This window comes from Xenopus tropicalis, chromosome 3 (genome assembly GCF_000004195.4).
Source record: "Xenopus tropicalis strain Nigerian chromosome 3, UCB_Xtro_10.0, whole genome shotgun sequence".
In the NCBI taxonomy this organism is placed as follows: domain Eukaryota; kingdom Metazoa; phylum Chordata; class Amphibia; order Anura; family Pipidae; genus Xenopus; species Xenopus tropicalis.
Window position 1 is genome coordinate 10,879,252 of NC_030679.2, and position 13,541 is coordinate 10,892,792.

At 42.1% G+C, this 13,541-nt stretch overlaps 1 protein-coding gene across 1 annotated transcript in view; it reads right to left on the reverse strand.

The window, feature by feature from the left end:
- The window catches only part of ovch1 (ovochymase 1), a 36,803-nt gene that overhangs the window by 22,402 nt on the left and 860 nt on the right, over positions 1–13,541 (reverse strand). Inside the window, exons 2-13 of the mRNA XM_031898662.1 lie at positions 13,411–13,488; positions 12,264–12,370; positions 11,338–11,435; positions 10,540–10,712; positions 8,875–8,970; positions 8,207–8,358; positions 6,489–6,681; positions 2,941–3,025; positions 2,690–2,820; positions 1,529–1,663; positions 960–1,090; positions 593–686 (exon numbers count right to left, since the gene is read on the reverse strand). Of these exons, the coding sequence (XP_031754522.1) occupies positions 593–686; positions 960–1,090; positions 1,529–1,663; positions 2,690–2,820; positions 2,941–3,025; positions 6,489–6,681; positions 8,207–8,358; positions 8,875–8,970; positions 10,540–10,712; positions 11,338–11,435; positions 12,264–12,370; positions 13,411–13,488 (1,473 nt within the window). The remainder of the gene's footprint in view (positions 1–592; positions 687–959; positions 1,091–1,528; positions 1,664–2,689; positions 2,821–2,940; positions 3,026–6,488; positions 6,682–8,206; positions 8,359–8,874; positions 8,971–10,539; positions 10,713–11,337; positions 11,436–12,263; positions 12,371–13,410; positions 13,489–13,541) is intronic.

Here is a 13,541-nt window from a genome sequence, read left to right on the forward strand (position 1 = left end):
ACCTGTACTTGATCCCAACTAAGATATAATTACCCCTTATTGGGGGCAGAACAGCCCTATTGGGTTTATTTCATGGTTAAATGATTCCCTTTTCTCTGTAATAATAAAACAGTACCTGTACTTGATCCCAACTAAGATATAATTACCCCTTATTGGGGGCAGAACAGCCCTATTGGGTTTATTTCATGGTTAAATGATTCCCTTTTCTCTGTAATAATAAAACAGTACCTGTACTTGATCCCAACTAAGATATAATTACCCCTTATTGGGGCAGAACAGCCCTATTGGGTTTATTTAATGGTTAAATGATTCCCTTTTCTCTGTAATAATAAAACAGTACCTGTACTTGATCCCAACTAAGATATAATTACCCCTTATTGGGGGCAGAACAGCCCTATTGGGTTTGATTAATGTTTTATTGATTTTTTAGTAGACTTAAGGTATGGAGATCCAAGTTAAGGAAAGACCCCTTATCTGGAATACCCTTGGTCCCAAGCATTCTGGATAATGGGTCCTGTACCTGTACAAGGACCAATTGTGGTCCTTCTACTGAACACAAATCAGGGGCAGTAAGCCAGATAACATTCTATACCAATGAGCAGCGTTTCTTCTGTGCCGTCATAAACCTCCACAGAATCATACACGCATCCGTTTCCATACTCGACATTAAAGTCTTCAAATTTCAACTGAAGAGAAATAAAATGGTTTTATTAGAGTCAGATGAGTGGTTCTCACTCTCATACCTTTTCATAAACCAGATCTGCCCAAATCTACCCATAATCCCTCCTATATTTTACAAGCTTTTGACCCTTTGTATTCTAAGAAAAGTTCCAGGTCATTAACAGTGCCAATGAAAAATAACCCTGAGAAGGCAAGCAACATGGCAGTCCCATAATACATTTGAATATCCAGAGCATCATATGGCAACTCCCTCCCATATAAAGAATACTGGATCGTACCTTAACAACATTGTTCTCTGGGGCTTTGATAATCCAGTTACAAGTCACGAGGCTGGGATATGGCTCGGGATAGTTAGGGCTGTAGATCATTCCTTTCTTCTTAAAAACCTTGGCACTACCGCAGGAAAATGCTGTTAGAGTCAAGGAATTTATTACTACAAGTTATTTTTCAACTGGGCACCAAAACCTATATACCTATTAAACTACACAAGCAATGAACACAGCAGATTGTAAGCTCTTTTGGGCAGGGCTCGCTTCCCCTCCTGTATCGGTTATTGATTGCTTTATATGTTACTCCTTGTAGAGTGTAAGCTCTTTTGGGCAGGGCTCGCTTCCCCTCCTGTATCGGTTATTGATTGCTTTATATGTTACTCCTTGTAGAGTGTAAGCTCTTTTGGGCAGGGCTCGCTTCCCCTCCTGTATCGGTTATTGATTGCTTTATATGTTACTCTGTATGTCCAATGTATGAAACCCACTTATTGTACAGCGCTGCGGAATATGTTGGCGCTTTATAAATAAATGTTAATAATAATAATAATAATAATAATAATAATAATATTAACACATACCTGCTTTTGTCTGTATTTCTAAAAACTGGATCTCAAATCCACGGCCCGTGAAGGTCCCATCAGAGAAGAAAGTGACTATAACTTGATTAGAGTGAACAATTAACGGAGAAGGAATAATGGATCCACAGACCTTTCCTAAAGGGAAAATAAATAAAACTAGTGGGGCAAAGACCTTTTAACTCAGAGAATTGTGCATGGTATAAGTGAATACCTACATTATTACAGAGAAAAGGGAATCATTTAACCATTAAATAAACCCAATAGGGCTGTTCTGCCCCAATAAGGGGTAATTATATCTTAGTTGGGATCAAGTACAGGTACTGTTTTATTATTACAGAGAAAAGGGAATCATTTAACCATTAAATAAACCAAATAGGGCTGTTCTGCCCCAATAAGGGGTAATTATATCTTAGTTGGGATCAAGTACAGGTACTGTTTTATTATTACAGAGAAAAGGGAATCATTTAACCATTAAATAAACCCAATAGGGCTGTTCTGCCCCAATAAGGGGTAATTATATCTTAGTTGGGATCAAGTACAGGTACTGTTTTATTATTACAGAGAAAAGGGAATCATTTAACCATTAAATAAACCCAATAGGGCTGTTCTGCCCCAATAAGGGGTAATTATATCTTAGTTGGGATCAAGTACAGGTACTGTTTTATTATTACAGAGAAAAGGGAATCATTTAACCATTAAATAAACCCAATAGGGCTGTTCTGCCCCAATAAGGGGTAATTATATCTTAGTTGGGATCAAGTACAGGTACTGTTTTATTATTACAGAGAAAAAGGAAATCATTTTTGAAAATGTGAATTATTTGATTAAAATGGAGTCTATGGGAGATGGCCTTTCCATAATTCTGGATAATGGGTTTCCGGATAAGTGTAAGATACCTGTACACTGAACGGTTTGTTTAAGGTTCCCCAATATACCATGCTACATCAAATGTTATCATTTAATCAGCATTTAAGGGTGAAGGATAAGCTTAGTATTAAGGATGTACTTGGAAATCACCCGACAACCACTGAGTGATGGACTCATGAAGAATCTATGGAATGGAAACAATTCCAGTGTTTATTTGGTTTAATCAGCCTGAACTCACACCCTTGTTCATAATAAATAATCTCCGCAGCCCCGACTCCCAAACTATGCACTCACGGATCGTTTTCTCGTTCGCCGTGAAAGACAAATAGTCAAAGTTGCAGGTGGCATGGTCTTCTATATCCAGCTGGAGAAATCGGATCTCCATCATTTTAGCTTTTTTTACCACCAAGGTCCAGCGGCAGACACTGCAAAGCAGCACAAACACATTAGATCTGGTAGGCGTTCAGCCGGGGATAAAATAGAAAGAACAATAGAGAAAATGGGGGAAAATAGAAAGAAATTATATAGACTAGGGTGCTGCTCACCTGTTAATGGAATAGTTGCTGCTTAGGGGGAACTTAATGGTTCCGTTGTTACCAGTAATAGTCCTGCCTGTAGAACTGCAGCCTTCTGCAAATAAAACTCCATTTGTTTTACATATAACAGTAAAAAATTCCAAAATGCTATGTTTATTTTAATGAAACAGATAGCCACACACATGATTATTCCCAGAGGGCATGTAACTAAGCTACGGCTGACATATACACTTCATTTGGCTACGACTGGCCTTAGCACAGCTAAAATGGTGAAAGTGGATATCTGATTGGTTTTTATAATGAACTGCCCTGGTGCAACTATATTAAACTATAAACTGATTTACTATGTAGACCAGTGATCCCCAACCTTTCTTACTTGTGAGCCACAGTCAAATGTAAAAAGACTTGGAGAGCAACACAAGCACCATAAAAGTTAATGGAGGAGCCAAATAAGGGCTGTGATTGGCTATTAGGCAGCCTCTATGCACCCTATCAGCTTACAGGGGGCTTTATTTGGTAGGGAATCTTGTTTTTATTCAACCAAAACTTGCCCCCAAGTCAGGAATTCAAAAATAACTCCCTGGTTTGGGGGCACTGGGAGCAACATCCAAGGGGTTGGGGACATGTTGCCCCTGAGCCACTGGTTGGGGATCACTGATGTTGACTATTGCTTAGAAGACAAGGAAGTTTGAATTGGAAGTTCTGCTTCTTCACTCACAACTGAAGGAAATTTAGGTATGAAGGATGATTGTTCTAGATTTCCATTGAGGACATGTTATTGAAAGTCTGCTGAGACTGCTATTTGTCTCCTTATTGTTGACTCCTACTAATGACATGTCTCTAAAGATCAAGGAGGACAATAGCTTTTGGCTTCAGACAAGGACATCTTGGTGAAAGTCCTCTAGGCATGAAGGAATCGTGCTGAAACGCTTATTGGATTGTGGACACCTACCAACATCACTCAAGGTCTTCAAGTCATGAAGGATGATGGTTCTTGGCTTCTACTGAGGACAGGTCACTCAAGGTCTTCTAGGCATGAAGGAATCCTGCCGAGACTCCTACTTGTTGACTTCACTTCTCCATACCAATCCTTCGACATATGAGCTGCATTTGATACAGTCGACCACTCCCTCCTGATGCAAATTCTTCATTCAATTAGTATCCGTAATCAGGCTGCATCCTGGTCTCTAACCGATCCTTCTAACCAACCCATATCTGACTATTCAGCCCTGAACATCAATGGGGGAAATGAACGATCGATGATTGGTCGCAGGAAAGATCAGAATTGCTACATGTATGGCCACCTTTATGTTACCAAACCTTAATGCAGGGGTACCCTGTCAACTCAGTATGTTTGGGGTGATTTTTGACTCCTCTCCTTCTCTGACCATATTAACACCACTGTCAAAACCGGTTACTTTTTCTTATGCAATATTGCCAAAACCCGTCCCTTTCTCTCTACTGCAACAGCTAGGCTGCTCATACATGCTCTCATCCTATCCCAGCGAGACTACTGTAACCTGCTACTTACCGGCCTCCCCAACTCCCATCTACCCCCCCTTCAGTCTGTTTTAAATACTGCAGGCAGAATTCACACTGCTCCACTGCCCTTCCACTCCTAAAGTCCTTATCATGGCTTCCTATTAAACAAAGAATAACTTACAAACTCCTTCTCTTAACCTTTAATGCCCTCCATTCCTCTGCTCCTCACTACATCTCTTCTCGTACGTTCCTGGCCAACTCCTCCACTCCTTATGATTGCACCCCCTTCTCTACTGTCATTTACCACCTTAAGACAACAACAAGAGCCCCTCTGCACTCCCCCATTACCAATATATATAGGACATGAAGACATTCTGTGCATTAAGCTACTAAGAAATGCCCTCCCTTTTAAGCAAAACAGGGATTGTTTGTCCATATATTGCAATAAACTTCAAGCTGGCCAATATCAATATATTGACAATGGGTGAGTGCAGAGGACCTCTTCTTGTTGTCTATATGTATTTTGTGGTCACAACCTCATTGCACCCCCACCTAATGGTTTAAAATTTAGTGGTTGAGCACAACTTTCCCTTTTTTGCTATAGTTTATACAGGAGCAGTGGCCAGCTCCTTGTTGTAGCTCCCACCCTTCCCAGCTGCAGTCAGGTGATCCCAGTGGAGCCAATAAAAGGGCAAGCATATGGGGGTTTTAATCTTAAAAGCAAGTAAGTTGCAGGTAAAACTTAGTCCCTTGGCTAAATGTATATTGAAGCAGTAGAATTCTTAATGAATCGCATAAGTCAGTGTAGGAACTGGCCAGAAGGGATGACTTTGATGCAGTTGGCCAGCTTGAAGTATATTGCAATATATGGACTGACAATCCCTGTTTGGCTTAAAGGGAAGGGCATTTCTTAGTAGCTTAATGCACAGAATGTCTTAATGTCCTATATATATTGGTAATGGGTGAGTGCAGAGGACCTCTTGATATGCATACATACTCCTTTCGAGTACATCACAGAACGCCTTCTAGGCATCAAAATATGATGGTTGGTGACTCCTACTGAGGAAAGTCTTGAAACGTGATTGGAACTTGATTGTGAACTTGAAGGATGGTGCCTCTTGATTCCTACGGAGAACATATCACTGATGGTCGTCTAGGGATGAAGTGCTCCTACTGAAACTCCTACTTGTTGACTCCTATTGAAGATGTCACTAAAGGTCTTCTAGGCATAAAGGAATCCTACTAAGAATCTTATTGACTCCTACTGAGGACATGTCGCCAGGGTTGGACTGGGGGTGCTGGGCCCACCAGGGCTTCTGCCCCAGGGGCCATGGCCCCCACTCCCAAAGCACACATAAAAAGGCATGAAGAATGATTGTTGTTGACTTCTAATTAGAAAATGTAACCAAAGGCGTGAAGGATAATGCTAAGCTGATGAAAGCTCATAAAGGATGGTGAGATGATGAAAGGTAAGTGCTGGGGGGTGAGGGGGTGGCATAGCAAGAACCGCCTTAGGATGGTTAAGAATTGCCCCTGGCCATTTTCTACATTGGCTTCCTTTACCTTTTAGAATAAAGTAGGCTCATTTATAAACACTGGGCAAATTTGCACCTGGGCAATAACCCATGGCAACCAATCAAATGTGATTTTATTGTGCAACCTGTGAAAATAAAAAAAACTCACTGACTGGGCGTTAAAAGCCACTCCTAACTCCTAACCCGCTCCACCTTACGTTTCTGAACTCATCAAGCCTCTTTTCTAATGATCTACACACCAAGACCCCACTCATTCCTCCTCCTTTACAATGGTAGGGTCCATATTTACGGAATATTTTGGAGCCTTGATGGGGATGGGGGGGGCAGTTAGGGTGTAATTTGGGGTAACCCCCTAGATATTTTTCCAATAATCACTATTACACCAAGGTTTTCCTATATCTGTCACCCTATTATGATTTAAGGGGGCCCCAAATCAAAGTTAGATTTAGCTTGAACCAAAAATTATCTGGCAAGCTTTGCACTATTGTCATCTTTGTTCATAGGGACTATAAGAGTTTAGGGGAGCAGATATAAGCATACCAGTATGTTTAGGGGGTCTCAGGAACTCTAACAGCGAGGAAACCCTGGAGTAAATGGCAGGAGATCCAAGCTGGGTGCGTCCAGTCTTCTTGTCACCCCAGATTCTCCCACAGCCGACGCCCCAGGAAACACATCCAGCCAAAAACCACACCCCCGAGCGCCGTCTGCATACAAGGGGCCCCCCAGAGTCACCCTGAATGGTGGAAGGAAACAGTAAAACAACTTTTCACATGCACTCCCAGGCCTCCACCCATAATTATGGGGGACGGCACCCCCTAACCAATATGGACTCAACAAAAATTACTGGTACAACGTGGCGATTCTATGCAGGGTATCCACCATTGCAGCTTTAGTGCAGAAAAAAAATGTAACGTTTCAGGGTTTGTCCCCTTCGTCAGACATAACCATTCAGTGAAGCAGTGGATTAGTTTATAGATTATATAATTATAATTCATTTATATTAGAAGGAAACAGGCTATAGAGACTGATATCTGTGCCAAAAGCAGCTAAAGCTGGAAATATGTGGTACAGGTATGGGATCCGTTATCCGGAAAACCAGTTATCCAGAAAGCTCCGAATTATGGAAAGCATAGACTCTATTTTAATCAAATGATTCAATTTTAAAACAGATTCTGTAGTAATAAAACAGGACCTTGTATTTCCCAACTAAGATATAATTAATCCTTATTGGGGGCAGAACAGCCCTATTGGGTTTATTTCATGGTTAAATGATTCCCTTTTCTCTGTAATAATAAAACAGTACCTGTACTTGATCCCAACTAAGATATAATTACCCCTTATTGGGGCAGAACAGCCCTATTGGGTTTATTTAATGGTTAAATGATTCCCTTTTCCCTGTAATAATAAAACAGTACCTGTACTTGATCCCAACTAAGATATAATTACCCCTTATTGGGGGCAGAACAGCCCTATTGGGTTTATTTCATGGTTAAATGATTCCCTTTTCTCTGTAATAATAAAACAGTACCTGTACTTGATCCCAACTAAGATATAATTACCCCTTATTGGGGCAGAACAGCCCTATTGGGTTTATTTAATGGTTAAATGATTCCCTTTTCTCTGTAATAATAAAACAGTACCTGTACTTGATCCCAACTAAGATATAATTACCCCTTATTGGGGCAGAACAGCCCTATTGGGTTTATTTAATGGTTAAATGATTCCCTTTTCTCTGTAATAATAAAACAGTACCTGTAACTGATCCCAACTAAGATATAATTAATCCTTATTGGATGCCAACCAGTCCTATTGGGTTTAATTACTGTTTTATCGATTTTTTAGTAGACTTAAGGTATGGAGATCCAAATTACGTAGAGACCCCTTATCTGGAATACCCTTGGTCCCGAGCGTTCTGGATAATGGGTCCTATACCTGTACAATCCTGCCAAAAAATGATTAATGGAACATTAACATAACTTTAGAGGAATCTCTTTGGGACCAAATGGTATGTTCAGAGGTCTTAAAATTTGGGGATAACTTTCCAATGTGCTATCAGTGGGGCACTCAGGGCCTGAGGGTTGGGTGATTGTATTGTCCAATAAACAGAGCAGCAGCCTAGGGGGAAGGGGGGGTGAGGTGTCAAAGCATTGTTTTGTATAAAGAACCTTAAAAAAAAAAAAAAATGTATATTGGAAAGTTTCTTTTTTCATATATTTTCTTCCATTAAGCAAAATAATAAAACCATGAAATGTCATTACCTGGCAGGCATCCCTCCCTCCTTCTGGAAATCCAGCACATAACATTGAGTCGTCTAATAAGGGGAGCCCCATGGACTCCAACACAGAGCTACAGGTGGCATTGCCAATGATTGGGAGTTTCACTTCCTGAAGGACTGGAGATAATTCCCCATCTAAAGATAGAGCAGGAACAAGTGACAGTGATAAATTGGCAACCAATAGATCACAGAACCCCTCAGTGATGTCTAAAATCCTTATCATTTACAGTAGGGGGTACATTATCCCTTATAATACATGAGTGATACTCAGAGTTCCCTGTATAACTCAGCCTGCAGCCTTGTGCCTTTATATGGGCACAGAACCCCTCAGTGACTGCTAATATCCTTATCATTTACAGTAGGGGGTACATTATCCCTTATAATACATGAGTGATACTCAGAGTTCCCTGTATAACTCAGCCTGCAGCCTTGTGCCTTTATATGGGCACAGAACCCCTCAGTGACTGCTAATATCCTTATCATTTACAGTAGGGGGTACATTATCCCTTATAATACATGAGTGATACTCAGAGTTCCCTGTATAACTCAGCCTGCAGCCTTGTGCCTTTATATGGGCACAGAACCCCTCAGTGACTGCTAATATCCTTATCATTTACAGTAGGGGGTATATTAAACGTAAAACCCACTTACTTTCTTCAAGCCTCCCCCAGCCGCTGGAAACACACAGCGTTCCGATTTCAAGCTTCTCTCCCACCTGTGGGAGGCAAATGGGCTGCACCTGGGAGCCTGAATATGATCAAACGTTCATAGACTGAACCCACTGTAAACCATTGCATATTACCAAACAATGTATGTGTTTCCTAAAAACTATTTTTTTTTTTATTTTTTTTTATTTTCTATTTAATTTTTTCTGTGAAGGTTTTAGCCTTTGTCTCAATGGCAGGCTGTCCACAAGCCTCTTATATTGGAAAGCTGGGCAGTGCAATGAGTTAGAGTGTTATCAGGGCTGCCATTGGGAATCATGGAACTCATACTACAGGTATGGGATCCCTTATCCGGAAACCCGTTATCCAGAAAGTTCCGAATTACGGAAAGGCCATCTCCCATAGACTCCATTATAAGCAAATAATTCTAAGTTTTAAAAATGATTTCCCTTTTCTCTGTAATAATAAAACAGTACCTGTACTTGATCCCAACTAAGATATAATTACCCCTTATTGGGGGCAGAACAGCCCTATTGGGTTTATTTCATGGTTAAATGATTCCCTTTTCTCTGTAATAATAAATCAGTACCTGTACTTGATCCCAACTAAGATATAATTACCCCTTATTGGGGCAGAACAGCCCTATTGGGTTTATTTCATGGTTAAATGATTCCCTTTTCTCTGTAATAATAAAACAGTATCTGTACTTGATCCCAACTAAGATATAATTACCCCTTACTGGGGCAGAACAGCCCTATTGGGTTTATTTAATGGTTAAATGATTCCCTTTTCTCTGTAATAATAAAACAGTACCTGTACTTGATCCCAACTAAGATATAATTACCCCTTATTGGGGCAGAACAGCCCTATTGGGTTTATTTCATGGTTAAATGATTCCCTTTTCTCTGTAATAATAAAACAGTACCTGTACTTGATCCCAACTAAGATATAATTACCCCTTATTGGGGGCAGAACAGCCCTATTGGGTTTATTTAATGGTTAAATGATTCCCTTTTCTCTGTAATAATAAAACAGTATCTGTACTTGATCCCAACTAAGATATAATTACCCCTTATTGGGGGCAGAACAGCCCTATTGGGTTTATTTAATGGTTAAATGATTCCCTTTTCTCTGTAATAATAAAACAGTACCTGTACTTGATCCCAACTAAGATATAATTACCCCTTATTGGGGGCAGAACATCCCTATTGGGTTTATTTAATGGTTTAAATGATTCCCTTTTCTCTGTAATAATAAAACAGTACCTGTACTTGATCCCAACTAAGATATAATTACCCCTTATGGTTAAATGATTTTTAGCAGACTTAAGTTATGGAGATCCAAATTAAGGAAAGATCCCTTATCCGGAAAACCCCAGATCCCGAGCATTCTGGATAACAGGTCCTATACCTGTACTACAAAGTTAGCTTCCCAAGGTGTACTGGTCGGTCACCTGGGCCTGGGGGCAGAGGGCCTGCCATGAAGAAGATCCGCCCCATCACACCCATTATACAATACAATAACATTGCCTACAACCCACCCAAACCCTGCCACGTTCACAACTACAACACACTTGTCTCTTGAACCCCTGACTACAGCACCCTTAATGGTGGCCCCTGTTTTACATTCCCCTTTAGTTGACCGTACTCACCAAAGACGATTGGCTTAGCTAGAAAAATGAGTGCAATGTCATAGCTCATTTTCCCACCCCCTCTGTAATCGGGGTGCGGCTCTATACGGGATACAGGGATGCTCTGCTCTTGGCTGTCATTGACTTGCTGGTCATATTCTCCGGCTATTACGGTCATGTGGCTCACTTTCTTCCTGCGGGAGAAGGAGATTGAGGCATGGGGGGGGGGGGCACGCTAGGGTAAACATATTGGTATTGGCCACTCTAGCCCATTGCAAAGATCCAAGGAACCTTCCATCACTCTCCATCCCTAACATGAGTTGCCTCCTCTGAAAGAGGTAGACTATTTTAGTTGTTCCAAAGCTTGAGATTATTTAGTAGTCAGCCCAGGGGTGGGCAAATGTTTTGGCTCAGGGGCCACATAGACTTTGAAAATTTGACAGACGGGCAGGGCTGGGCCAGCGTTATGCCATTTCCAGACGCCAAGTCTCACGTGATGAGACTTGCGGAGTCAGTGGGCCGGATTAAAAAGACCAACAGGCCAGACGTGGTCCACAGGCTGTAGTTTGCCCACCCCTGAGTCAGCTCCTTCCCCACCAAGGCACAAAAATGCCCCCATCCCTGAGCTATGGGTTTCCAGAATATCTAGACTAAGTAGCACCACCACTTGTGGTCATCCTGGTACAAGGAAATATCCTTATGGGCAAAGGGTGCAAAGGTGGCCACTGGGTACTCTCTGAACCCCTCTATTCTCCCAGACTACCTGGGGGCTAATAAATGGGAATTTCCCCAGTACCCCCCAGCCCAGCAGAGGCTTACTCAGTCACGGGATACACACAGTGGGCTGCCGTTACCACCATATCCTTACGCACAATGCTCCCGCCACATATATGCCTCTCGTTCAACTGCAGGGACACCTGGGGGCAGATAAAGAAATGTATTAATGCCCGGCAAGAGCTGGGGTAGGTTTTTAGTGCAAAATCAGGGCATTTTGGGGGGGGGTTGGATCTTATTTGGAAAGCTTAAAGTTTTCTGCATGAAGGGTCTTTCAAGAAGGTGGCATATTAAAGGGTGGCCCTAATAAAGAGTTAATCTGAAGCTGCAGGCATACCTTCAGTTCTCTCAATAGTGCCCTTAAGTCTCCCCATATTTCTCCCGCTCAGATGATCAGAAGCGTCATAGGGGAAAAAAAACGCTGAGCTGTGTAAAGAAAGTTCCCATAATACCTCACTCCTGCACCAAGACCAAGACCCCTGTACATGCTCAGTGTGTAAGACTATGAGGAAGCTTCCTGCTGATTGGCTCAGATCCACATCCCTAAGGGGAGGGGGAGTTCTTAGTATTCTTGAGGGAGGGGGGAGCAGGAGAGGGGAGAGAGTAGAGAGCTGTGTGTCTCTGGCAGAGGAAAACAGAGACAACAAATCTTTTGATAGAGGACTCAGTGCAGCATTACTGTGAGTGCTTATGGCTGTATTTACATAGACCTTTCTGATAAAGCTTACTTAGTTTTTACCTTTCCTTCTCCTTTAAAAAGTTACATCTACTATTAGGAATGTTCTGTCATCAACATGGAATTGTGCAACTTGGTTATCACCTAGAACAAGGTAGGGCCTAAAAGGAGGAAAAGATGAAATTACTGGGGGGGGGTTCCAAATGGTTGGGGCTCCCCCAATGGTTTCACCTTTCCTTCCATTTTAGTGTTAGGAGAGAACCCAAATAGGAAGAATTGTTCTGAAATCTCCCACCGTCCATGGTTGTCCCCCAACAGCCGCATCTCCTCCTCCGACAATGCGGGAAGTGAATTCAACGTCCGGTTCTGCGTCGATTTCAGGGCGTGTCCCACACTTGATCTCTGGAAACACAAAGAAGTAACTTGCACAGAAATATCTATCGGCAGTCCTTGTCTCTGTACACTTAGGGGGCTGTTCCTGCTGAATAGTGCTTAGTACAGGGGAATTCCTATGTGCCATAGTTTTATGGGATCTCTCTGTACAGGCTATGAGCAAACTTAGGGGGCTGTTCCTGCTGAATTGTGCTTAGTACAGGGGAATCCCTATGCTGCCATAGTTTTATGGTATCTCTCTGTACAGGCTATGGGCAAACTTAGGGGGCTGTTCCTGCTGAATTGTGCTTAGTACAGGGGAATCCCTATGCTGCCATAGTTTTATGGTATCTCTCTGTACAGGCTATGAGCAAACTTAGGGGGCTGTTCCTGCTGAATTGTGCTTAGTACAAGGGAATCCCTATGCTGCCATAGTTTTATGGTATCTCTCTTTCAGGCTATGAGCAAACTTAGGGGGCTGTTCCTGCTGAATTGTGCTTAGTACAAGGGAATCCCTATGCTGCCATAGTTTTATGGTATCTCTCTGTACAGGCTATGAGCAAACTTAGGGGGCTGTTCCTGCTGAATTGTGCTTAGTACAGGGGAATCCCTATGCTGCCATAGTTTTATGGTATCTCTCTTTACAGGCTATGAGCAAACTTAGGGGGCTGTTCCTGCTGAATTGTGCTTAGTACAAGGGAATCCCTATGCTGCCATAGTTTTATGGTATCTCCCTGTACAGGCTATGAGCAAACTTAGGGGGCTGTTCCTGCTGAATTGTGCTTAGTACAGGGGAATCCCTATGTGCCATAGCTTTATGGTATCTCTCTGTACAGGCTATGAGCAAACTTAGGGGGCTGTTCCTGCTGAATTGTGCTTAGTACAGGGGAATCCCTATGTGCCATAGCTTTATGGTATCTCTCTGTACAGGCTATGAGCAAACTTAGGGGGCTGTTCCTGCTGAATTGTGCTTAGTACAGGGGAATCCCTATGTGCCATAGCTTTATGGTATCTCTCTGTACAGGCTATGAGCAAACTTATATTTCAGTTGCCATCTGAACTCATCTCACCTGCAATATCACCTGGAGTAGGACTCTCCTGCTGGGGCTGCAGGCTGGAGATTTCCACCGATATCACCCCCATAGCGACTGTGTATCGATTCCAGGGAGAGGAATAAATTAGTGGTGTGTAGGGTTCTTTC